The sequence below is a fragment of the Phasianus colchicus genome, chromosome 5, assembly GCF_987193195.1.
Source record: "Phasianus colchicus chromosome 5, bPhaCol1.hap1.1, whole genome shotgun sequence".
NCBI classification, from domain to species: domain Eukaryota; kingdom Metazoa; phylum Chordata; class Aves; order Galliformes; family Phasianidae; genus Phasianus; species Phasianus colchicus.
This window is the reverse complement of record NC_143440.1, coordinates 8,908,774-8,936,162: the sequence shown is the minus strand read 5'-3', so window position 1 is coordinate 8,936,162 and position 27,389 is coordinate 8,908,774. Positions and strand designations below refer to the sequence as shown.

Genomic DNA, 27,389 nt, shown 5'->3' with positions numbered 1-27,389 from the left:
GAACAGCATGCATGGCTTTGATTGAATTCATTCTTCCAAGTATAACCCCTTCACCGTCTGTGAGAAACATTAGCAAAGGTGAATATATTGGCAAAACTGGTAAAGTCATCTGGTGATTACATACACAGTTTAATGGGTTTCCTTGGAAGCTTTGAAATTAATAGTGGGAGTATGCACACCATCAGCTTTACACCTTCATGGCTAGCTCCAAGGACTGAAGTTAGGAGACTGAGTTCCTGTACAGTTGTCAAAAAGAAAGGAGCCTTTCTGGTGGGTAATTCCTAAGTCCCTCTTTGAGATTAAATATCCCTTGAAGCATGAATATAGCCTGCTGCAGTGGTACATGTCAGTTTGTTTTATAGATTTCTTGTGAAATAATATTGACTTTCTCAACAACTTCCCTTGGAAACAGCAGGTATTCATTAACGTTTTGTTCCGCATGAATCCTTTACTTTAGATGTTGAGTGTCCAAGGACTGATTCAGCCATGTACATCAGCTTAACTAAAGCATTTTCTGAAACATCTTCAAGGGGCACATACACACCTAGTTTCTTTAGATCCTTTAGAAATTTTAGCCTTGCCTCTAATTATCTTGACAAAATTAGGCCTAATAATGGAAATTACAGCCCAGTGTCCTGTAATCCTTATGTATGAGAAAAAATGTACTACTTGATAATTCTTTTGAGATTATTTTGGCCACAACTAACTGAAGATTTAGTCCTGTCAGTATATGTGAAGCTAGGTACAGCTTTTATTATGTAGGCCTTGAGAATTTGGTTGCATTTCTACATCAGCGACTTTACGTATTTGTAACCCTAACTAAAAGTGGTTGAAAAAATGATTTTTGAGTCAATAGTTTAAAAATTGCTTTCTTTATATTTCTGCTCTTTTTTTACTGTCTTTATGATTCTAATGTTTACAGATATGGATCTGAGCAGAAGAAGGGAATAGAAGAATAAGCACTTTTTTCTGAAAATGTTTTGGACGTACCAAGTTGCTAATAATTTTTTCCTTGTCTTTTTTTTCTAGATATTGTAAATTGTGACTTGAAATCTACACTGAGAGTACTGTATAACTTGTTTACCAAATACAGGAATGTGGAGTGAAGAATTCGTTTGGAACATAAAGAAGTGTTAACAAAGAAAATGTCATAACTAGCATATTTTTCACCAATATTCCTCTGCATCGTTATCCTAGAAGGAACTAAACCATTTATCTGAAGAATCTTTAATTGACTACTCTTGCACAACTTTTTCCATAGTGGGCTTAAAGCTAAGACTACGTAAAACTAATACAAATTATGGAAAAAATTTGGAGGAAGGTATTTGAATATCTTCTGGGAGAATCTATGTCTCAGTAATAACTCCATCTCTACAGTTTTGTAGTAGGTGGAGCAACAATGAAAAAAAAAGATTTATTAACTCTAATTCAAATCAGCTGTTGAAGCCACATATAGGAAGTTTCTGTACTAAGCATCTACTTCAGTGTTTATGAAACGTATCTTTTCCAGTCTGAGGAGAGGAAGCATACTTTTCTGTCCATGATAAAATGATTGCATTGAAATTCTAAAAAATGTACATACGGAGAAACACTATAATGCTATTCTTCACATCAGAGCTGAAAAGAATAGACTTCCTCAAGTACTTAACCTAATTAATTTGTATTTTCAGTGCAGTTAGGCTTGAATTTTATGGGTACAAACTGAAGTGGCTACTTTTTCCTTCAGTCTTATTATAAGATATATATAACAGATATATATATATCTATAAATACGTAGTACTGAGCATTCCTCCTAAGTACACTTTGCAGCTTGTTCACTTAGTTTTGTTCATGAAGATCCTTTTTTATTGTCGTTTTTTTCCCCAAGGACACATTTTCAGGAAAGCACACCTGTACGATACAGTTTCCCTGTAGTATTTGTATTATTAGCATAGAAATGCTAGAAAGTTGGCTTATTTTTCTTTTTTCCAACTTTTAATAGTTGGAACATGGAATTGTCACGTTATAAATTTAGATTTATTATTAAATAGAATTTAGAATCTATCCCTTTGGTTGATGTTATGGTGAATGGATTTTGTTGCCTAATGTCCAGCATAAAAATAATACTTATTTTCCAGAAACATTCCTCTAGCCTTTCAGCTATAAAAACACTGCTTTTACGTAGGTTGCTCTGAAAGTAATGTCTCCTATTTATTTCCATGAAAACTACAACCAATACAAAGAGCACAATAACAGAATCACAGAATCTCAGTGTTGGAAGGGACCTTGAGAGATCATCAAGTCCAACCTTGCTGCTAAAGCAGGTATCCTACAGTAGGTTGGTTGCACAGGTGGGCATCCATGATGCTATTTGATAGAGAAAATTCTCAGCTACAAAACACTGTTTTTCAACGTAGTCACCACAATTAACTATGTGTTTTTACCTGCAATGAACAAGAGCCTGCATGCTGTGCTTGTGAAAATCTGCACCAGTGGAGTTGACCCACTGTATCACAGCTGGTATGATGGTGTCATTGCTAAGAAATGTTGCCCATGCAGTCCATCTTTCATCGGCTTGAACAGATAGAAATCAGAAGGCACCAAATTCAGGCCATATGGTGGGTGTGGTAGGATGGTCCAGCCAATATTGGCAATGTATTCTACGGTCTTCAGACTGGTATGGTGTCCAGAGTTGTCATGTTGCAAGAGGAAGGTTGCCACCTTCTCTGGCCTGACTCTGGGTGTTCGAGCCTTCAGCTTGGTCAGTGTTGTGATGTGGCTGTCAGAGTTGACTGTTTGTTCGAGTTCCAAGAAATCAGGAAGGCTCACCCCTTTCCTATCCCAAAAGACACTGCACATCACTTGACCCGTGTGAACTTTTTCATCAGTGGGGAATTCACGTGTTGCTACTTCATGGACTGCTGTTTTGACTCTGGCTTATAGTGGTGACACCAAATCTTGTCACTGATAACGATGCAATCCAAGAAACTGTCACCTTCAGCCTCATATTGGTTCACTAGATCCTGACAAAGCAGTGTTCTTTCTGTTCCTTTGTGAGCATTTGCAGGATCTAGCTGGCACATGCTTGATGATACTCTAATGTTGCTATCATCATTTTCAATGTGTTGAAGCCAGCATTCAGCTCCATATATAGTTCTGTAGTCGTAATCTGCCAACTCGTGTGGATGAGCTGATTGGGACACAAGCAACAGTGAGTGCCAATTGGTGCTATTTTTTTCCACATGGAAGAATTCAGTTCCTCCCCACTGCTTCATCCATGTCCGATGCCATTTTGTCAGACTGCCCCTCTGCTGCTATCTGTCTCACACACGAAAATATAATGGAGTATTGGTGGGAACCTCCACTTCAACCTCTACTGCCATCCCACCATCATCTGCCTCTGATGTTGTGGGCCAACATAATAAAATAGGAGGCATTACTTTTCGAACAACCTGTGTAGATCAGAACTACTCACGTCTGCAAAGACTGCTACAGTGTAAGGTTGGTTGGTCATTTTTTGTGTCTATAAGGAATACTTTTTTTTTTTAAATCATGACCAACGATAAGCTGTTACCCGTTTGGTTTCAGTTTATCAAAGACAGAAAAGGGAAATGAGAATTGATTCTTTCCTTAGACTGCTATCAAACATCAGTCGTGTTTCCATGAAGAAGCTCTGGAGGCTGCCTGACACTAGCATAAATCATCAAAACTGCTGAGAAGTAAACTAATCATATATTAGACGTCTTCATGTCAGTCTTGGATACCTTCTTAAGTGAAGCGTTCCAGCACACCATGGTTTCTTGGGATACTGGCTTACACACTAAGGAAAACAAAGTCCTGAGGCAAAAATTATTGGAAATTTGTGTGTTGTAGAAAGGAGACTTTTGCAAGTCATCTACTTATGGTAGAACTGCTGTAGGTGGAAGGGCAGGCAGTCTGTCAGCTCTTGAGACTGTTGGTCTGAAGAAATGCAGTATTGGAAACTACAGTTAACTAACAGCTGAATGTTGATTACTGTACAAAGCATAATATTTTTTTCAATTTTCAGTTTTTTGTTGTTGTTTTTTTCTTTTTAATTAGTGCTTTCCAATGCAACATCAAACGGAAGTCAACAATTATATTCTGCCTGTGGTGAACAATAGCTAATGCTAAATAACAAGATGATATTGACTTGCTGGAGGGCCACAGAAATTCTTCTGTAAATAAATAAATCTCAATAAGTATCAGCTTTTGCAAAGGAGAGTCAGTATTTGGTCCAAAGGATAATACCTGGATATTCTCTGAACTCAGAAATTGTGTTCTAAAAGTATTCATCAAAATATTTGGTTACCTCTTATGTTTTTTAACTGACTTTCTGAAGTTAGAATGACAGAACGTAACAGTTATTTACATTTTACGTAGGTAAATAACTGGACATTTTTACTTCTGTGAAAATGAACATTTTCATTATGTCTTCAATATTTCTGATCTTTCTGAGAAGCTAAGCAGTAGGAATTAACCAAATATTTTTTTTGGAGGAAAATGAGATGGGGCTTCTCATGTGTAAACAAGCAGCAATTTCAACATAGCTTAGTATTTAACATGTAAGAAGCTGGATTATAGTAATTGTACTAGTTCATTAACAGATGCATGATGTCTTTTCTGCAGATCCTGTTTGGTTGAAACACTTTCACATCCCAGCAGTGCCATAACATTTTGATTGTCCTTGTTTTCAGGAGTGCACTTTCTGTAAAAAGGAGATTTATATATGTAGAGGAAAAAGGTTAGGAACAATGAAACTGTTATTTCTTCAACTTGAAAATACGTATTCCTGTGCTATATTGATACAGCTTTATTAGAGATTTTGAAGTCTATTCTACTTGTATTTTCAGACTTTAAAATAATAATAATAATAACAACATAAAACTGAGATAGAATTGTGAAATCCCCATGCTGAAATGATGTTATGCAGAACCATAGAAACGTTTAACAATGTCCAACCTCTGCACAAATTCCCTTTTTTATGTAAGTTTAAATTGCTATTTAACCAAGAGAGTCCTGCATAAGTGTAAAGCCATGGGATAATTTTAGCACGTTCACACAAATAGTGTATGCTGCCAGCTAGGAGTGGTCACTGCTTATATATGACAATGTAGATTTAAATAGCTATCAGATAAATATGAAATCTAATATACAGATTATATCTAATATTTATTGCTTCAATACAGAATATTATAGAAATATAGAGTACTACTGTAGACAGTTGGCTCTTCAACAATTAGTGTAGGCCAGCGCCTTCCTGCAGGGAAGTAAAATGTTAAGGTAGTTGGGCCATGTTCTGCTGTCATTTGTGATGCTTTTATTCTCATGTCAGTGTGCAAGTGGATACAGAATTTCCCTCCGTTTATATTAGGATAGAATTTGTTTACATTTGAGGTCAGTCCTGGTTTTGTTTACGACGAGTTTAAAATCTGTTTAAGTGGATCCAAATCAATAGATTTAGCCAATGTAAGATACCAGTGGTCGCCAGGGGAGGCGTGAAACACAGAGGGAGCCTCTCATTTTGAGGATGCTGTCTCATACTTTGGCTGTGTATCATAACCCAGCCACTGCCCTAAGATCTCATGATGGTTTCTGAGTGTCATCCTCCAGACCGGTGTCTTTGTGTGCTGTGCTCTGTCACATGAAGGCCCACAGGTAGCTGAGCCCACTGAAAACCAGCAGATGTTAGCCTGTCTTGAGGGAAAAAAAAAGGCAGTAAACTTTTCTGATGCTGGGGCATCATGAAACTGACAAAGGAACTTGAAATTCATCTATTTGCCATCGCAGCAGTATGGCAGCCAAGTTTGTTTTGTGATGGAGGTGGGCATTCCTTCCCTATCAGTGCATTCTGTCAAGCACACAAAACTGAGTTGTTGTTTTTTTTGTTTTATTTTGTTTTGTTTTCTCAAAAAGGAGTATGTCAAAAAGCCATTGTTAAAATAATTATCTAACAACCTGGTATTTTATGGTCAGCTCCCCAGGTTTCTTCCAAAAGCTCCCCAGTTGCCATCAAGAAGATTTCCCAGAAAAAAACATATCAAAGGAATCCTTGTGTGATTTCACCTGCTACACATATCAGGCTCACGACAGGATTACTCTGTGTTGACAGTGGACCAACTTGCTTGTTGGCACATAAATCAGTGGCATTAGATCAACAGAGCATTTGGTCTCTTCTGTTTATAGAGGAGGTTACAGGATTTGGGAATGGTTTGTATTCAGGCAAACTGTATCGACTGACCTAAGTGCTACTTGGTTGACCTCTGTTCTTGCTCATTTTCATGAAGTATCTTTCAAAATTCATACCTGTTTAATTTTGCAGACATCTTTCTGCAACCCATAGTGTTTTAAAGCAGAATGGCTTTTAGAAATGATGGAGTTTATTTCGTTAGATAAAAAAATATATATAATATTTAATTATTATTAAATAATTACACTATATTTTAGCTGTAGGTCTAGTTTCTGTTGTTCATGTCTTATCAATCAGCCATCACACGTGGCCTGTATGCATGTCAAGCACTCAGAAAGAGAACAGTGCCTTGTGGACCTCTTGCAGGATTTTCTGCACTGTTACCTACTAGAGTTTTACCATTTTGCTATGAGAATCAGTGTGGATTTTCTCTTTACAGTTAAAAAACAAATAAAGGCAGAATAAGTCCTTTGTAGGAAGTTGTAATTGGTTTAAAGTGTGGGGTTTTTTTAATTGTATCACAGGAAAATTGAAAATAGTGGCACCAAAATTACAAAAGCAATGCATACCTCAACCTCCATACATTTTCCAAAGAACTTTTGAGTCATTTGACTTCTTCTAGGGCTAATGTTTTGTATTTTGATGATACTTTCTGTGTGCCTATTTCTTTTAGTGATAATGAGATATTTTCCTGTACAACAGTGTAATGCTATACACTCAGCAGCAATGTTGGTGTCATATAAATACAAATTTCTAAATTTCAAGTGCAAGTTGAAGAAAAAAAAACATTTGCAAAATTCACTTTGCAAGGTACCTCACAATCATGCTTAGTTTAAATTAATGTGTTCCCTTCAACAGAAATTAGCAGCTTTCACAGAATATGTTCTATGTACTCTGTAAGTAAGCAACGCTCCATTGCTCGTATTTCCTGTGGCTTTTTTCTGAAACCTTTGTTATCATGCACAATAAACTATCACCTGAAAATCAATGCTGTTGTTTTGGGGCTGAAGTATATTACGTGTAGGAAAAAATATATATATTAGGAAGGCTGTATGGTTTCATGTTCTTATAGCTTCCAGACCTTTCTATGCATCCAACTTACTGTCAGTCACATCCCTGTGGGTGTACTCACTGTTTATTATTATTTTCTGTGGAGGCCAGTGACAGCTGAAAGTGGGCTGGCAAAAACAGCCATGTAAACATATGCTTGAAGGGATTAACAGCAGCAGGTCAGGAAAATGCCATATTTGACTCAAAACAGCAAAGTGTGCCTTTGCTTTGATGTTGCTGCGTTGAGCTCTTTAGATGGGATTTTGCAGCTGGTTACAGTGCAGAATTTTGCAGGGTAATTTTATCAACTTCAAATTTAACCAAATGTTAGTGGGGTGTTAAAATTAATTCGTGCATTTCAGAAAATAGCTGCATTCAAGAAGCTTTTGACATTATTTTTTTATAAATGTGTTTTTGTTGTGATCCTTTAATGAAGGAGCTTCAGTAGTGAACTTGGAACCAGTCAAAAATATAGGTAAGTAAAGTGCCACAGGTGAACGTTTTTAGCCACTGAATTACTGGAATGAATCCAGAAGCAGGTGTTTGATCTTTAGTCTGCATGTAAAGGTGAAACTACCAAAATGACCTGCCTAATCAACAGGGAACACTTAGGTCAGGGTGAGTTTTAATGCCATTCTTCAATCCCAGCCTCATTACTCAGAGCTGGAAAGACGTGTATGTGCTCTGAATCCACAGTGCTAAGCACCACCATCTGCCCTGGCAGCTTTTGTCACGGATTTTGTCCTGAATTTTATGGGCTTCACCTGCTTTCAGGTAAGGATGCACCTCTGTACGTAAAGCAATTCCACGTTAACTGAAAGAGGGAGAAAGAATAGAAGAGGGAGCGTAATTGATGCTTATATTCAAATGAAAGGGATTTAGAGAAAGAATATATCTTTTCTGAGTCCTGTATTTTAGTCTATCAAAGGGTGCTAGAATGCAGAAACATTTAGAAGAGGGACCAGAACTAACATTACCTGTTTCAGTGGAAAATTACTGCTGATCTTTGGTCATGCTTTCACTCGTCTTTTCTAAGGCTTTGTGAGCAAAACAGTCCCAAGACAAGATCTTCCTACCATACACAGCCTCACAGCCTGAGTTAGGTTTACATTTCCTCACCAAAGCAAATACCTCCATCCCCTGCTTTCCACCTGTGCCATTGGGTGAGCTCACCAGGTGAGGTGAACACAACCTCCTCTCCCAGCCACGCTTAGTGAAATTGGCAGACATGATTGCATTTTGTCTGTCCAGTCAGTTGAGGTTTCTTGGGCCTTCTCTGAGTGCAAGTATTGTATGGAGTGCTACATTTCATTTTTGGATTCCGGTCAAATTAAAACTAGAACTTCTCAGTCCCATTAAGATTGGGTCAGCTCTGAACATGTGCAGGCATAAATGCTAGGGAATTTTTAAATGAAAATCAAGGGTGAAATTTAGATGCCTTCGGGGAAGGCGGTGTCTGAACAGACTTTTCAGGATTGCAACCTTGGTGCCTCTGTTCTGCGTGAGGAGCTGAAAGTATGCCTGGGGCCGTGCCCCTCTCATGGACTGGGGAAGGAAATGAAGAAGAGCATCTATTGCTTCCTTTCTGAGATCTTCATGTTATGATAAACTGCGCAGGCTGTTTTCTGCTTGGTTTGGTTTAGTTTTATAGGATATAAGCCTGAAAATATCCTTTAACTATTTCTCCCTCTCCTGGGTGTTTGCAGTGTTCCAATTTGGTGAAAATTGATACAAAACCAGCATGTTGGGGCTCTGAAAGTCTTCAGCTGTGACTAATCAGCACCATTCATTGCTTAGGACTTTTGATACTGGGAGGAATGAATGCTGCTGACTGTAGTTATGTCTCTGAATGATTAGTCCATTGGATCACATGCCAGATTTATAACTGTTATATTAGTTGAACAGTTGAGGACTATTAAATTACATACAAGGGATGGGGTGAGGGGAAATTGCTGTGACCAGGACTTTTTGTTGGTTTGTTTGTTTGTTTGAGTGTTTTTTCCATAACTTTTTTCTTACTGGATGGCAATATCTAAGTAATAGGGGAATACAGATTTTCCTTTGCACGGTCTGACATTTGCAAGGTCATGAGGATTGTAGCCCCAATTCAGGAAAATGGTGAATTAACCTTAAGTATGTGAAAAGATGTCCTTCTTTGTGGCTTCTTTGAGTCTATCTGACCTGGAAATGGATAAAAATTCATATAACCGTGGGAAGCCCCAGTCACATTTACTGAGCTCTGACTTGTATTGTCTTCACAGCCCAGCACAGTCCTATATAATTACAGCCACAGAACCATTACCTTTAATGACTGCTTTCCTCAAATGATCTCTAATAGCTGCTTTGTAAGTTACCTTTTAAAATGTACATGCTTCTTGTCCACTCTTGTATTCATTAAGAGTTTCACCTGCGTGAGGCTTGAAAAAACAAGATAATGTATATCTTCTCTTGGGAGGCCCTTAAATATCAGATACCTAAATCAATTATAGAGTAGCAGAATTCTGCTGTCTGCTTTCAGCCTTGGCACTACGTTTTAGGTAAATACAACTCAGATGTGCTTCTTAGTGCTGTTTGTTTTATAACCATGCTTTCAGGATCTGTTGCACTAGCAGTTCTGTGAATGCATGCTATGGTCAGTCCTCATCTTGAAAGGCTCACAGTCTTGCAGGAATGTGAGAGATGAAAAACTGTAAATGAACTTTACAAAGAAGATCATGATAGGTGTGGATTAGGAATCAGATTCCCCTTACAGTATCCCATCTGTGGCTTTATGCTGTGGTATAAAACAGGGAGCTAGAAGGTTACTAATGAGGGCTTTGTGGAATGCCGGTCCATAGGGAAACAGAGGAATTGCAAAGTCTGTTTAGAAGGTTACCACACTGCCTCTGATAAAGATAGTAGGTGCTCAGCATCAAGCCACTGAAGGAAATAAACGTGTGGGTTAATTAGGTTGCTGGAGGAATCACTTTGCCTATGGGAATGCTGCAAGGGCCATCAGCTCGGAGGAAATGGCCAGCTCTGCGTGTGTAATTTTGACTTTCCTCTACATGGTAGTAACTGAACTACTTTGTAATTGTAACCATATATATTTTAGGGTACTGAAGGTGTCAGTCCTGGATTTTTAAGCTTCCCATACCTACAGGTCTTTCTGAACTGTTTGCAATGGCGCTTGAATTGATAGAACATCATTAGTTCAGGCCTTTATTCTTAACTACATAAAAACCTACTGTCTGAAACCTGCTCTCAGTTCGAACAGTGTCATAACATCTAGCTTCATTTTTCCTGTGTTATCAGGACAAATTAACCCATTAGCTGCACTGACTCTATTGTGAGTCAGAGGTATATGACTCATGTGAATAGAACACAATTCTATTCTGGTTTTAATTAACTTGGCCTCCACCCAAATCCTCCTCACAAGTGAAAGATACCAGATTAGCTGAAGTCTACAGTACATTTTTATGGTTTGTACTAGACCTACATGTGTATTTTTATGAGATAATGCTACGAAAGAGATACCCATGAAAGCACTGGCTAAATAAATAAGCAACAGAACTGCTTTATTTGACAGGCTGTTAAAGTATTCTAACTAATCTAGTTTATTTGCTTGATTTGTGAACTACAAGAGAACAAAAAAAGGAAGAAACACAAAATTCAAGCACATTGAGAGATTAGTCTTGAATCAGCTTACTGGAAAATGTGTTTATTGTTACATTTTCAATAGAGGAGCCCAAAAGAGTGCAGTAGTAGATGGCCTTTCCCTTTGTGATTTTCATAGTTTTGCTATTTAGAAACTTCTATTATTTCTTATATGCGAAGATTGAATCGGTCAGCATCCCTCCCAGTACTTCCAGTTGAGTCACCACACTTTCTCTTAACAGAGCAACACCAAGTGTAAATGAACTCCTCAAATGTAGATTGCAGAGAGTAATCTGAGCCACCTCTGCATGCGGCCTGTCAAAACAGAAGCAGCACAAACTGTATTTATGCAACTGTAAAGGAATTGTTTTTAAAAAGAAAACAACCAAAAAGCCACCACCCCAGTAACTGCCCGTGCCTCTCTGACCCTCAATGAAGGACTGAGTCTCACCTAGAAGTAAACTTCCTTCGTGTCGCCGTAGGGACTCTTAATGCAAACAAGAAGCAGGCGCTGCGATACTTGGAGCCTTCCCACAGCACCGCTATCCATCTCTAAAGAAATCAGCTCAGAGGGTGACAGGAAGGAAGAGAAATGTATCTTTGTGCGAACGCTTCATAGTTTTAACATGCTCATGTAACACAATGAGGGTGGGCCAGCTGGCCATAAAATAACCTAGACTGATAAATTAATCAGAAGTATACTCCATGTGCTACCAACTGTCCTGTGACTAATAAGTTAGTTTTCTACTTTGGCAGGTTCCACGGCTTTACTTGTAGCACGAAGAGAAGAGCTGGAAGGAAAAGGTCAGACTTTTAAAGGGCCATAGTTCAAGGTGCTTTGAAATGAAAACTTGCATGCAGACCGCTACTTCTCAGCCTCTGCAGTCCCACAGTTTAATTCCAGTTTCTTAGAGCACTTAATCAAGATATGCCTTTAGCTCTGCCTGCCACAGTTAGTCTTGATGAATCCCTAACTGGTCTTCTCATTGACTAAGTGGTGACATTAGGGCTTGCATCAAAGCAAAGAAATTTGAGGCATGTATCAGAGTCAACTTCATTTAGCCAGAGCTCTATATCCAGATTCAGAGATTTTTCTGTCTTGGAGACGTATTGTCCTCCCATGCAAGAAAAACAGTCTGACAGTGCATTTGCTACAGTATGTACTTCCAGTCACTATGGGAAGTTATCAAGTTGGTAGTAAGCAAATCTTACCTGTAAATGTTTTGAACAATTACATTGCTTTTCAGAAGCATTTAAGTTTCTCAGCTGAAAGTTTTTCTGGAATTCCATTGCTGATAACAAGACCTCGCTTTTAATTCTTCATAGTCATGGTCGATTTTTCTATGCCTGTAATTTTTGAGCTTGGATTACCAAAGCTGTCTGGATTTTTGCTTTATGATTGCCATGTTCCCTCATTGAACAGAGCTCCTTTATGTAATCTGCTAAGTGCTGCATGATACACGAGGGTGCAGAGTGCAATGTTAGTATAAGATAATGATGCGGCAAGTTTTTCTCAGTTAGGCCTGCCTCCTTTGGGGGAGATATTTATAAGAAAACCTGCATCCCAGTTGCTCTGTGCACTCAATAAAGAAAAGATTCAGGGTCTCCATCACTTTGTGGTTAAGGAGAATATGTGTGGAAGGAGGAAGAAACTCAGTGCACTTGTACCTTGATGTGAGGAAGAGAATGATCTTGCTGGGGCAGCACAGTCCCAGCTCCTGTAGTATTCCCTTTCCTAGCAGAGCCATATTTATCTGTCTGAGCACAGGAAACAAGCTCAACCATCTTGTGTTGTTGGGTCTTTTCCATGTACCTTAAAACTTAAGACCAAGAAGTGCAATCATCTGTTCTGTCCTTTAGTATGACGCAACCTCACCCAGTAGTTTTGGTATTGAGACTGTAACTTCTGCTGCTTTTTAGTCCTCTTTACCAACAGCCCAGTTACTCAGACAGACCTCAGAAACAGGGAGTTAAACCACAGTCAGTAACACCAACAGAAAAGTTACACTGGCTTAAGTCAGGAAAAATTTTCCATTAGGTGAATTCCCCTGATTAAAAAAAAAACAAGATTTGTTCCAGGGAATCAAGACACGCCTGTTATTTAAATGCAATTTCTCTTTTATTGCTGGCTTATTAAAATTTACCATTCTCTATTAATCAGCATTTCTTAATTAACATAAAATTCCCAGGGTCTGGTACAGTTTCACCACCTGCAATCCAGTGCTATCCTGTTCATTTCTATTTAGACTACATATTGCTAGAGCATGTAGGATTATATTGCATGCTGCAATTCTTTTCAGGGAGGACTGTGACCCCTGGCCTTGATCTTGGCTTTCTCTGGTACAGAGCACTGTGAGTATCCTAATTTATTTATAACTTGGGGGGAACAACAGAGGCTGTCTGACACCATGCACTTTCTTTCTCTTTGCACTGTAATTCTCAAATGGGGCTCAGGAATTACGGGGAGGAGAGCTTTGCCATTTGGAAAAAAAGCCTTTTAATCAGGATACAATTGTAGCCAACCAGCTAGTTCAGTCAGCCAGTCCAATTATGTTGTAGATTGAGCAAGACTCTGTATTCAGAATTCCCTTGTGTTGCTCTTAGTTATGAAATGAAAATAAGAAATTAAGTCAGTTATACTCCATTGACTTCTTCTAATCATACAGCTTCCAAGACTGTATAGTGATGTAGCTTTGCCTAAATTAATATTTGGCATCTCACTGCTACGACTAGGATTTGCCACTGGTTGAAAGCTAAATTGGGAATGCTCATTCCGAATGACAAATTACACATGTTTGCCTCTGGACTGGTTTTAACCCTTTCAACACTGCTGATGGATACATCCAGTTCAATACTAGACGAGCTCCATCAGCACTCTCATCTCTGCTCAAAAACAGCAGGTACGTTCCAGGTGTCTTGCCCCCTCCATTGGATATTTCCTCCTTGACTGATTCTTACAGTTTCATTTGAGCCTTTCCACCAAGTTTTTCATACCTTAGTTTGACCCTCCCAAAACTCCTGGTTCCCTTCTCTCTCCATCATTTGTCCACCTCATCTTTTAGGTGCTCTGTCTCCTGGTTATGCTGTTGGTTGACCCAGCATCTGAAATATTCAAATTGTGCAACTGATCGTGCCATTGTCTCACCAAATACCTATTTCCCAACCGACCCTAAACACTACATCATTCTTGATACTTTTCTCCAAACAGCCTCAAAAGCTTTGAATGATTTCTTTGTCTTGCTACACATGACAGCTGACAGAGCTTCTTATTTCTATCACCAACCTCTCATGTTTTGTGGACCCACTTTTAAGACCGATCCACTTTTGTGCTGCTGTAATTTTCAAAGGCAGGCTTGAATGAACATGCACCATTCTACAATATAAATCCACAAGGCCTTTTTGTTCTCCTCTAAAGATTATTCCGTGGGGAAAAAAAAATTACAAATTCTAACCCAGCAAACTGCCTGTGGCTACAGCTTCATTCAGCTGGTCAAATATCTGCCTGTTCACACAGACTGCAATTTAGTGACTGCACAACATGGAGATCATTTCTCTGCCCATTACACTGCAGAACAATATTAAGCCAGAAAGGTGCTAGGAAGACCTCAAAAGTGCCTGAGTTTGGATACATCCCAAGCACTTCCATTTCTTCTGCGAACTTGGAGAAGTCAGAAGAGAAAACAGAAAGATATCTGAATGTGCTATTGTTCATTTCCCTCCTTTTAATTTTGTGATCCCACCCTTTTAAATTGCTGTAGTCTTTATGTACTCTTCCTTTCAGCCCTGAGTTGCAGACGCATACCACTTTGTGTCCAGTGCCATGGAAGCACATTGTTGAAAACTGTCACATTTTTGCAATGTGAAAGCAGGATTTGAGGAATTAACTGCACTTAAGGATTATATGCAGAAAAAGAAAGAAAAAAGCAACGAAAAACCAAGTGCATGGAGTTGGCTCACATGCTGCAAAGTTAGCAAATGAAGAGGTTGCACTTCTCTCGTGAAGCTGAGTTGCACGTGCATGTCTTTCCATATAATACTGTTGGGTTTTTTCTAAGCCCACGTGAAATCGAGTGATAAAATCTGCTTTTATACTATTAGTGCTATACATACCTGAGGGCAGCTTTAGGCTCTGGTACCACACTGAAGCTTCCCCTTTTATGACAGTCGTGTGTCTGTGTGTTTAGAATGAAGCCCTCCCCGCTCTGCAGAGGATGAAGTTGCCTTTCTGTAATGTTTTCCTCCTCTTTAGTAAGTTGTGCACTTCCAACGCTTCATGTGCTGACTCTGTATTTATTGCTTTGGCAGTGATAGTCTTTTCTCAGCATCACTGGAGCTGGGTCAGGCCAGGCTTCCAGAAAATATAAATATTTTGTATTTTCTGTTATGTTATCCTCTGAAGTACTTAGATTATGTGGTCTGGGTAAGTAAGGAACTCAGAGATCATAGTGTACTGTATGAAAATAAAACTGTCTGCAGATGTATTTTGCTCAATGTGAGTTAGATCTTAACATTTGAGAATGATTTAAATATTTAGGATAGCATGCAAATTAATTCCAGAAACAAGATAAAATCAGCTTACCTTTTCTGGCACTGAGTCTTGATAGATATTTAAAAAAAAAACAAAACCCAAAAAAAAGTCATTTCATCATTTCGTTTACTATATAATTATCCACATTTTCTTGAATGAAACTGTAGCAAAGATCAAATTTCTGGCACATTTGGGAGCAAAACAGTTAAATTGCTAACAAATAATGTTTTGTAGTTTGTATGAGAGCCAAGAAGATTAATGAAACGTTCATGAGAGAGTCTGGCAACTGGCCACATTCCTATGGGAACATTGCTGCACTGAGGTTTAACGGAGCATGAGGGACATTAAGAAACAAATGTGTGGGAGTTTTAGGGTGAACTGTAAATGATCAAGAATCTAGTAAAACTAGACACTGTGTATTTTGCCTTTGAGGCTTTCCAGGGGATCTCTGTAACATTTCTCATTCTTATCTAAAGTCTGCGAGGAAGAGGAGCAAAGTGCATCCTCCTTGGTTTTGGATTGGGGTTTTGGTTGGTTTTTTTTTTCTCTCCCAAAGAGCAGCTGTCAAACACTTGAGCTCTACTGACTTCTTTGAATGTTACAGCAGATGTAAGCTCATTAAACAAATGGCTACAAGAAATAAGTCTTTTAGCCTGACCAGAGTTTTTGTGTAGAAGCTCCTCAATTTAATGCTTAATCTGCCAGCCCGCCCAAATCTTGCATATGCTTTTAATTGCAAAAAGCGATGTTAATTTCATTCTTTTAGGCATGACAAGGAGAAGCTGCACTACTGTAGCACTACTTCGGTTTCTGCTGTGCTGCCACCTCCCTTGTCATGGCAAGTGAAATACTTTGTTATGACTCTGTGATCCACTAACGTGCTGTATTTCTATTTAGTTAGTGATAGTTTTATTTAATCAGAGATAAGGAGACGAGCTAAGGTGTTGTTTTTTTTTTTTTTCTTTCTGTTTCCAAAGTAAAATTCTATCAATCAGATTGCTAACAGCAACCTGACACTTCTTTTTACTGGATGGGAAGCTCTCAGTTCCTCTGAGAGCAGCAAATTGAGAGATGTATGGACTTTACAGTATGCTTTCTAGAGGTTTTCCAACTTATCTAAAATAATCACTAATAACCATCGTGGATAGCAAGTCTGAGTGATTAAATTGAAGGAAACCTGTGTTCTTACTTACCTTTCCACTAGATGGCAATGGTACATGGTAGTTACATGGATTTTACTAGAGGAAATCTTTGAAAACTAACATTTTATTAGAGGTTTGCCTATCTCTTTAAATGAGGATAGTCGTGCTGTTATCACGTGCCGAAACCCAACTGGCTCAGCAGACAAAGTCTCAAGTAGTAAAACTAATTTTCTTTGCATACCCAGACTTTTCTTTGCAATATCCAGATTTAGAAGTAACACAGATATGGTTAATAAGCCTGTTCAAAAGCAAATACAGCGCTGTGAACACTGGGCTGTCTTAGCACTCTGAACTGTGTGCTGAGTTTCTACTCTTATGCTGGATGAGGCACCTTTTGGATATTAAAAGCAAGAGACAAACGGATCCGTGGAATCATTTCATTGACTTCAGCAGTGTTACATTAGGGATGGATTTGGCTCAGGGCTTTTGTGTTACAAAATAAAGAGTGCACACTACTGTGTGAGGATTGGAGTGTTCTTTCTGTGGTGAATCAGCATCCAAAATTGGACTCCATTGTAAAAGCTGCCCAAAAGTCATTTGTGGGCATTGCATGCTGAAGGAGATGATGTTGGAGGAGAAGGGTGAGGTGGGAAAGAGAGGGAGTGAAAGAGATTGCTTTTTAATGTACATGAGGATCTGAGGAAATGGGGTTTGGGACAGATGGGATAGCTGAATGAGGCTACTGGTGACTTGCCATCTGAGGAGACCATGTGAGGCCTGTCTGCAGCTCAGGATAGAGCATGGGAGCATTGCCTTTTCCTGCAGCCTGCCCACTTGCTGTGATGAAGATTAAACTGTTCTGCTATGCGATGGCTCTGAGTGGTTTACCTGACCCCACAGGACCTGCTTCTCAGGCTAGATAGAGACTGTACAGGTATGAACACATCTTGATTTAAAGAGAATCTTTGATGTAATCAAAAATGTATATAAGCATTGAATATTTACCTTATGCTCATCACGTGCTTCAGGCTGGAAGGTTTTTGATGGACATGTAAGCCCAGGAGGAGTGACAGCCAAACCTGCACAGAGAGTTAGTTACTGCTATAATTTTATTTTGTACCACTTCTCCATATTAGTGTTCTACTTAGATCTGCTTCTGGGAGCAGCAATGAATAAACCAAATACTTCATTATGGGTGAAATATTTTGTGAAGCATTTGATTGGTTAAATTCATCAGTTAAGACCACTTGTGGCTTTGGGAGTGAGGTGCAGACAGTGGGAATGTAAGCAAAGGCTTTGTATGACTGTTTCTTCAGACTAGCTCTGATATTTTGAGGGAAGGTAAAGTGGTGCATTGGGGTGTTTCACCTTGGAACTAGCACAGGTGGTGCAGTGCACACATGCCTACCTCTCTTGGATTTGTGCAGCTCGTAGAAGAACCTGGAACTGGATCCCTTCCCCCTGAAACCTTATGAATTGGCCCTCAGTGGGATTATTATGCCCAGTGTGGAATCCTACAAGAGAAATCTGGATGCAGAGTGCCAGTCTTTTGGAGCACCAGAGAGGCTTGCAGAATCCCAAAGGTCCCATTGTGCTTTTAAGAAGCCTCAAAGTTGCAGCTGTATTAAATCAATCTGTGTAGCTGTTGAAAAATCATTTGCAGTTGGAAGCCATGGCAATACATCATATTCTACATTTTTGAGGGGAAAAAACGGTTTTACTTCTTAATTCTAGTTGGGGAGTCTTTGCAAAAGTCCTGAAATATTATCGGACATAATCAGTGTTAATAATATTATTGAGCTCAGAGGACATTTTTGAGAACCAAGCTGCTTCAGAAAAGAAAAATAATAAAAACATGTTTTTATTTTTGGCAAAATGGCATCCCATTTTGCCATGGAGGAGTTGGTGCAGATGGTTCTGCACAGAAAAGACCACGTAGTGTGTTACCAATGGCTGGACACAAGCAAAGGCAGAAATCTGTCCTTCTTCAGTAATTGAGTGCCTCAAGGAGTGAGGTTTTTTGTTCTAGAATAGTTTTCTGTATTAGCAAAAAGGTTATCACTTCTTGCAGGATCTGTTTCCTTAACTGTGGCAAGACATCAGGGGGCTGTTTGCAGTCCAGCCCTTCCAGCAGGGCTCAGCTGGTGCTGAGGAACCAGAAAACTCCTTTCTGCCTTTTCTGGGAAGTTAATTTCATTTTGATCTTCAATTCTTTTCCAAAGCCAGCTTTTATTATTATTTTATTTTATTTTATTTTATTTTATTTTATTTTATTTTATTTTATTTTTATTTTAACATCATACCACAATAGTTTTAGGTACCAGACTATAAAAACCCTCAAGCAAATCAACTGTAGAAATTGCAGTGGACTCTTGGAGCCGTGCAAAGAACTCCAAATAAAAGTCTTGCATATTAAAAAAGCAAACAAACTTGTACATATAACTCAGCATCAGGGATTTTAAAAATCTGAATCATTATTTTGTGTATATGTCAACAGCAATTCTGTTTTTGATTAATGCTGTAGATTTAGATCCTTTCTTTTGGTTTTACCTTGTGTTTGACTTACTGGAAAATGGTTACAGGTGTAACCTGTAATCAATATCGTAGTATAATCAATATTGTAGTGTATTGATGGTGTAATACACAGTGAAAGCATGGTACCACACATAGCCAGAGTCCTTGTTTGGTTGGTTTTTTTCCTTCAGCTCCACTGAACAAACTAGGGAAGCAAGCCTTTGGTGTTTATTGTGGTTCAGGCACATTCTGTTTGCTTACTTTGTGTGTATCTACAAATTCAGTGAACTCAAGAAAAGGAATTTACAGGCTTTCAGCAGAATATTTGGAAGGCTTGTTCTCCCTGGCCTTGGCATGGGGAACGATGGACATGAAATTCATTTCATGGCATGAAGTGCTCTGTTCTAGCTCATCTGCCTCTAATTTTACTTCCAGGAGCTGAGGCAGAACGTTGACTCAATTCTCTCTCTCTGAAGACTGGTTGGAGTAATGACTCCAGAACATAGTTACGCTTGGTTATTCCCTCGTAGCAGGCCCTACATATTGTAGCAATGAACCAAGAGGGACGTTTGCTCCTGACAGCTGCAGGACCTGAGGTGCTGCAGGAGGGCTGCAGCCCTATTCCCTGCCCCACAAGACTGTGGGCCGGTGTGTGCAGGGCTGTCTGCAGCTGCCTGCTGGATGTGGGCATCCAGCAATAATGTGTGCCAACTATTTATCCCTGCTGTGAACTAGAAGTGAGTGTTGCTTCTACAGCAGAGGGTTCCAAAAGTCATTTTTACTAATTAATCATGAAAATGAATAAGAAATGTGTTCTTTCCTTCAGAAGGCTCTAATCCTACTTGACTGAGTGGTATTAAGCAAGCCTATCAAAGAGAATGTATTTTTGAAGCAGTCCTTGGGGCAAAATTAGAGCTTCAAGAATAAGAAATAATGAGGGATGTAGGGGGAGAGGCTTTTTTATTTTTGGAACAAGTATTAAAGAAGAGCCTTTGCTCCTGAGTCAAGTTCCCATGCTTCTTCATTATGTTCTTTGGCTGAAGTGGTCTTTAGATAACAAATGTGTCAAGCTGTTCTGTCTCACTAAGTTAGAATTAGGTTATGTCTGCAGAAGAAAGTTTTGGAATAGCTGCAAAAACAATTACCGTGCTGCTTGATTCACTGATGATGTTAATTGTAAATCCATATTAATCTGGGGCTGGGCAGGAGTTGCCAGAAGGATTCATTTTCTATGTACCATGACAGATGCTTGTCTCTCTTTGTTTTTTTTTCTGGTGCCGTAGACCTCAGATATCTCCAGTGTTTTCTGAAAGCATAAACAGTAGCCCTGAGCAAAGTTAGAGTTAATAGGAAGGTTGCAATGGCCTGTATAAATCTCCTTACATAACTTCAGCTCTCATAAAAGCAGCTCGTAATATTCATGATATTTTAACCCTGTTTTGGAAGCCTTGAATAATAGCACGTAGGAAACATGTTACCAATAAAAAGGAAACCTTAAGGTCAGTGTTTGTTACATTTATTTTTTTTTTCCTTGAATGTGATCCTTAACAATGGGCAGATATAAAATGCAGTCTAGGAGAGAGAGCAAAGAACAGAGGATGAAAATGCTTCTTTACTGTGTTTTAAAACGAAGGTTGAAGGCTGTTCTTTCCAGTCAGATTCCACGTCTCTTGTTATCTACAAGAGTTATCAAACCCTGCTGCTGATCCAGGGAAAGCCCTTTGTGCACAATTCCTGTATTTCTGTATTTGGGGCTGTGCGTTTCTGAAAGTATTTCAGATTTGCACACTCTGGCGTGCAACTGTTCAAAGATGCTTAGATGTTTGTGAGTTGTGCTAGTGGTGGTGAATGCATGAAAAATACTACATAATGATAGATTTTGTCTCTTATATGTGGTTTGGCAATTTATCATGTGATTGTACCATGTATAAACAAGCTTAGAGACACAGAGGCAAAGTGTGTACGCCAGGGGATGTCACTTTGGTGTGGGTTCCAGATTACTGGTGTGACTTCAGCATGGACACACGAGCAGGGGCTGAGCCAGAGGTGTGTTATGCAGCTGCCTAGCTGAACCAAGAGAGTGGGAGTGGTGTTCCGTAATCCCAGATTTCCTGCTTGTAGGGAAGGGCGCTGGGACAGAAACAGCTGCTGAAAGATTCCTGCAAAGTACAGAGACAAAGTAAAATATCCTGTCTGTGGCAAAAGCCCATGCGAGAAATTCAACGCACTCCAGTGTGTTGTTTAGAAGTTCTTGGTTCCATGACTGCGAGACCAATGAAAGTACTGATTAGTATCAATAGGTCAGTCTATATTCACAAACATCTTACCAGACTCTCCACAGTTCAGGAAGATTTTGCTGTTTCAAAACATGTTTGAATTGCATTTTGCCCACAGCCAAAAATTTGGGGGAGGGAAGTGATTAATGAATAGCAAAGATCGGGTGGAACTTTATGTCACAGAAGTGAATAGAGGTCATCCATCTTCCAGGCCCTTCTGTATCTAGCACAACAAAGTAAGCACTGAATTGTTCCTGTGACAGAGACTGCACAGCCTGTGAGAGGGTCCTATGGAGTGTGCTCTTACCCAAAACATTTATGACTACAATTTCTGATGCCAGTTGCTTGGCATAGCAATTGACAGCTCGTTCATAAATTGGATGATTCTCCATTACCCACTAATTAGTACCTGTGAAGGTACTTGATGAAATCACAAAGTCATATTCTTTTAAATTCTCCACTGTTTATATAGCATCCTATACATACATATAAAGAGAGAGAGGTGTAAACTTGTCTTATAGTTTCTCTAGTGTAACATCTGTCCCTGTAACTGGAAGATAGCTGGAGATGGGGAAAAAAGTTGTCAAGTGGTGTCTGTGCTTCCTAGTCTTAAAATTCAGAGTCAAAGCAGGGGTTCAGCTGGGGCTGACTTAGCTCCTTCCAGCATCCAGTTTGTTGGTGGTGGAGTGGAATGTGTCCTTGCACTGGAAAATGACACAAAGACCATTAATTATGGCAATGCTATGTCTTCATGGTTTCCCACACTCAGATAAGATCCTCATCTGTACAGTTCCAAGCATCTGACCATTTCTTTTAGTAGATTACATTTCCCTCTAGTTCTTGCGAATGCATTTTCTATAGATAATCAAAGGAAAAACAGGTTTTCTTTTTTATTTTTCTCTTTTTTTTTTTTTTTTTTTTTGATCTTGTTTCTTCATCTCTCTTTTGAATAATCAAAGGTAATATTTCAGTCAATCTCTTGACTTTGTTTTGGATTGCTTAAATAAATTTCCAAGTCTGTAACCTTCTGCATCATCTGTACCATCTGTTTGAGAGTGACATTTTCATCTTGGCAACCAAAGACCTGGAGTTACAGGCCTTTACACTCTTAATTACTGTGCAGGAAAAAAAAAAGAAAAAAATGAATAGAAGAACCTTTTGGAGCAGAAAGGAAATGGAAATGTAAAAAAATTTTTTTTTATTTGTTTTTTTTTTTAAATTTGTCCAGTAGTAGCTCACCTTTCAGATTAAATTCAGAGCTGACCATTACCTGCAGTGAGACCACTAAAATAGGATACTGTCCTACAAGGGCTGTACAACTGGAGAGTAATTTAATGGTGATCTTAACTGAGGCATTTTGCATGGATGGTTTTCCTTCTCTAGAGTTAGTGGCTTGAACTTCAAATCCAGGCTGGTCTGAAGTTATCTGCAAGGATCATCTCTGGCACATCACGTCCATAGGACAAATATATGAGGTTTGAATGTGCACATGGTTAGTAAAGATCTCTCATTTCTGTAAAATATCTCCAGTTGTCAATGTCAGGTGGAAATCTTTGGGAATGTCTTTGTCATAGAAAACTGCATTTCCTGGAAGTTTGTGATGAATACTTCTTAGCTAAAGGTCCCACTTAAACCAAGAACTTTGTACCTGAATATTTCTGTAATGAGTAACTCACACAGATGTAGCACCATTACGGCCAGGTCTCTGTTAGTTAACCCAGGTTTCCTGCTGTTACGTTATTTATTAAGATTGTTATTTCTTGAATTGAAATTTGAGATACCTATTAACACATGTTATGAGCTGAACAGATGGCTATATATTTCTAACTCTAGAAAATATATTTTATGCAGTCAATACAGCTGTTCTGACATTCAGTGGAGTCATAAAAACTAAGATAAACTAAACTTTGCTAACATTTATATTTTTCTTAAATATTTATTTAGAAGTATCTCAAATGCAAATCTGCATTTCCCCCACGAAAATGCTAACTTTTGAAAAATGATTAAAGTATTACAAAGATCAACCCAAGGTAGGGAGAAACTGCAGGGACAAACTCGAATGACCAGCCTGCAGAGCAGCATTTTAAAAATGAGGAGTTCAGCTTACAGAATGGCTCGTGTCAAACAAAGAGATGCAGCAGTTACAAGGACAGAGGGTGGGCACAGCTGTGTTTTCTTATGATCCAGAGCATGAAGTAGTGGCAGGAAGTAAAGAGTCCTTTGCTGCACCAAATGCAACTTCTGCACTGGGGTTGAGCAGCACAGCCCAAAGCCATGTTTAAGGCTCGTGAAGTAGTTTCAGCAGCAGCAAAAGGTCCTGCTAAGGAATGTGGAGAAAGGATGTAGGGACCCAAGGAGTGCCCTAGACCTCTTGGTGAAGGGCAGGAGCATTGCTAGATTTGCTGCGTGTGATGTTACGATGTTAGTCATGCCAACTTGATGCTTAGTATCAACATTTTTGTAACATTAAATGCTTTTATTATTTTTTACATCAAGTTTTATGGAGTTTCTGTCAAAAAAACTGCAATAACAACATCATAATAAAAAGACATGTTTGTTTAGTGAATAGAGTGCTGGGAAAGGTCCTGCGTTGGCTGCCACAGGAGCTGAAGCTCCTCAGGAGCAGGTGTTGGAGGTCAGCAGCAGGACAGGCCTTCCCAGCCTTGCTCCCAGAATGTGCTCAGCACACACCAGCACAAAGCATAACCATGGAGGGTGTGCCTCTCACTTCTACAGGTGAAATGAATTGAAACACAAAAGGGTTAAAAGACTTTTTCAAGTCAGTCCTCCAAATGGTCACAGAAGCTCGGAGTACAGCCTGGGTTTCGGCAGGTCCCACTAGCATATTTCACAACTAGGCTGAGTTTTTTCCTGATAGAATCTGCTAAGAAGTGTACTAAGACCTCTTTGTGTGTGATTTCAATAAACCAGCCATGCAGCTCCATAGGGAGGAAATACACAGTGCAAAATTATGGACTACAGCCCTCATTATACTACTCACCCAGACCGCAGCTCTGACCGACGGCTGCTTCACTGACTCTACCAAAGGGAAATGCTAGCTCTAGTCCAGCTCCTTCAGGGCTGTTGTCTCTGTCACAGATGTGACACTGCAAAAAGCTGACATTAATGCACACACGAAATGAAAAGTCTTTTTTTTTCATCAATGAAAACTGGGAGCGGGACTACAGTGGCCTGTAGAGGTAACCGAGCTTGCAGGGGAGAGCAGCTTGTTTGAGTACCACCAGCGCAAGTGTTCCAGTGCCTCTTCTCAACATCATGACATAAAAAGCTCAGGTTCAAAACAGTCCACTTTCATGGAAAAGGGACAGGAGGGCTGTGGATGAACACTTGACGTGAACTTTGCTTTTGGTTTTAGATGCTGTAGCTGTTAAATTGGAGATTCAGCAGAGGAGTCATGAAAGTCCCTTCCCAACAGTTGTTGCTGTAAAACAAATACGGTCTACTGTGCTCAGAAACAAAGGCAGCAGCTTCATTTTAAAATTGATGTCTTTGAGGGGAAAACAAAAACAAACAAACAAAACAGCTTTCTTTCTAAGGAACCAGGACATGAAACAGTTTGGGAGAATTTAAAGATGAAAGGTGAATCGTAGTTCACAACTCAGCTTAGGAGAGCAAAGTGGGAATATATTTTCATGCTGTAGCAAATGTAAAAGATGCAAACTTAAAAGGTATCACAGATAATTTACTTCTGTTTGCTTTCCTTCAATTTGTTGTTGGAAAACGGGCCAACTTCAGGAATGCAGAATTAAATTTTCACTACAACAGTAGGTAAACTGATAACCTTTGCAAAAGTATAGAACAGTGCTCTGAGGGTAATACCGGACTACATGAACTGACACAAATAAATTGTCTCTTTAGGAAACACAGCCCCTTTTAACTGCAGAAGTACGAAGGATTTCATAAGATCTCTCAGTCTAACCCTGCACTGGGGCAGAATCAAATCCTCCCAGACCACCCTGGCGTATGCTGGTCCCAACTTCTCAAAACCTTCCTATGCAGGAAGCTTCTCTGTCTCCCTTTAGTCTGCTTTGGTGTCTCACCATTCCACCAGTGCCACATAACAGTGCAGAGATTCAGAATGCAGCTGCATTACGTGTATGTAAGGACAAATTTACACTGCTATGACAACATAAAGGATTGCTAAAGTGGGACTCAAATTAGGTTTAACTTAAAGACCTTTTTGTATTGCCAGAACAATATGAAGTGTGGCTCTCAGTTTCTGATGATCTTTCTGTCACTGTAGATCTGGGAAAATTCCCAAGGACAATGACATGATAAAGACTGCATAAAGAAAAGTAGATCATATATTTCCTCCCTCTCTCATATTTTTTTCACAGTGCCAAAATCTGAATTGTCTGGAAGCAATCAAAAAGAATTGTGCATTGATGACAAGAGAGCGCAAGAGATTCTGAAACCATCAGTCACATTTTAGCACATACACAATAGGCTTTTAATAGCATTTAATAGTTTGTTCCAATGCTTTCTGTACTCCATCATCCTCAGCTTAACCTTTAAGGAGGGCTTTCAAATATACCTACGTTCCTGCCTCATGTGGGACAGGCCAGGTGAAGCTGTATGAGGCCCACCTCATCATCTGCATTTTATCCTACTCTCTCAGAAGGAACAAAACTCTGCTGGAGAGAGCAGACTGCATTCCCTTTCTCTTTTAATGAACCCAGTACAGACATTTTCTGCTTCTTATTTGAAATCACCCGTTGACCTCCAGGCCTGCATCTCACACATTCACAGAGCAACCTTGAGGCCTCCCTTCCTCCATCAGCCCATATGCTGGAAGCAGCTGGTTGCTCTGATCTGTGATCTATTAACCAGCAGCACTTGGCACAAACTTGCTGAGGAGAGAGGCTGCAGGTGAGGGCGTGCCTCTGAGCGTAGCCCCGGGCTAAACTGATGGCACAATACTGATGGCTGCTCAGCTGTGGCACAATACTGGGTGTGTGTCACCTGCACACGGCGTCTCAGTGAAGTGACAAAAGTCGAGGGGCTTAAAAAAATCTGTTTTGTTCTGTGATGTGCCAAAAAAAAAAAAATTGATAGGAAGGCATCTAGCCTTCTTTCGGAATAGGTATTTTTAAGGATGTTTCCTCACTCGGCAAGTTGAAGAAACCAGTTTTGCAATGTGCTCCAGGCCCCGCCCTGCCTAACCCTGCCTGGTTAACCTGTAACAGATTGCAAAACTGGTTTGAGTCATGCAGTGAAGAAAGAGACCTAAATTAGCCGTTAATAGTTTAACTCTCCTCACCAATAACTTCAGATATCAGTTGTTAATGGTGGTATCGTTGAGGCACAACGCTTGCCATCCAGTGGTTCCTTTGCCAGGTTATAATGGCTTCTTTTATGGTTTTGGAGATCAAAAGCTATATAGGCAAAAGTAAAACACCCTTCTCACTACTGCAGCCTAGATGCCTGATTCGTGTTCTCTTGCTCCCTTCAAACATGGGTAACTGAACAAACCCATGCCTTAAAGTAACATTTTGTATATGTTCTCTTCCACTGGCATGAATTCCTGAGACACCTGCAAGTTAGTCAACAGTTGCCTGGAGAATGCGGACCCAAAAGGTACAGACAGTGCCTTACACACATAGGGTGTTAATATTTGTATGTTAATGAAAAAACTTGATGCCACACGAGCTTATATTCCCTGTCGTTTGGCTATAATGCACGGTCAGAAGGAACGTGCCTAGCCTAGCAATACGCAATATACAAGTCTGTTTCTCTCCTGAGCAGGTGGTCCTATCTACTGGCTTTGGGTATTTCCAGTTCCCTCCAGCCCATTTTCAACCTTGCTTTCTCTTATTGCAAAACAGAGTGGAAATAACCAGGAAGTGTAAGGTAGAGAAGCCTTAATGGTTAATTATAATCCAGATGAAACCGATAATGAAATTTTGCCTGGGACACACTGCAACCACAAAATTGATGAATCTCCCTCCTCTGTTTGAGAAGTTGTGCTGGTGATCATGCTCCTCCTGGTCCCGCGGGAAGGGCAGGCTGCGTGCCATTTCAGTTCCCAGTTCTGG

The 27,389-nt window shown here is 39.6% G+C and overlaps 1 protein-coding gene across 9 annotated transcripts in view; it reads left to right on the top strand.

Moving 5' to 3' along the window:
* The window catches only part of PARVA (parvin alpha), a 64,245-nt gene extending 57,070 nt beyond the window's left edge, over window positions 1–7,175 (top strand). For all 9 annotated transcript variants that reach the window (XM_031613853.2, XM_031613856.2, XM_031613857.2 and 6 more), the window contains one exon: window positions 1,030–7,175. In XM_031613853.2, coding sequence (XP_031469713.1) covers window positions 1,030–1,106 — 77 coding nt within the window. In that variant the 3' untranslated portion in view covers window positions 1,107–7,175. The remainder of the gene's footprint in view (window positions 1–1,029) is intronic.
* Window positions 7,176–27,389: the final 20,214 nt, after the last annotated feature.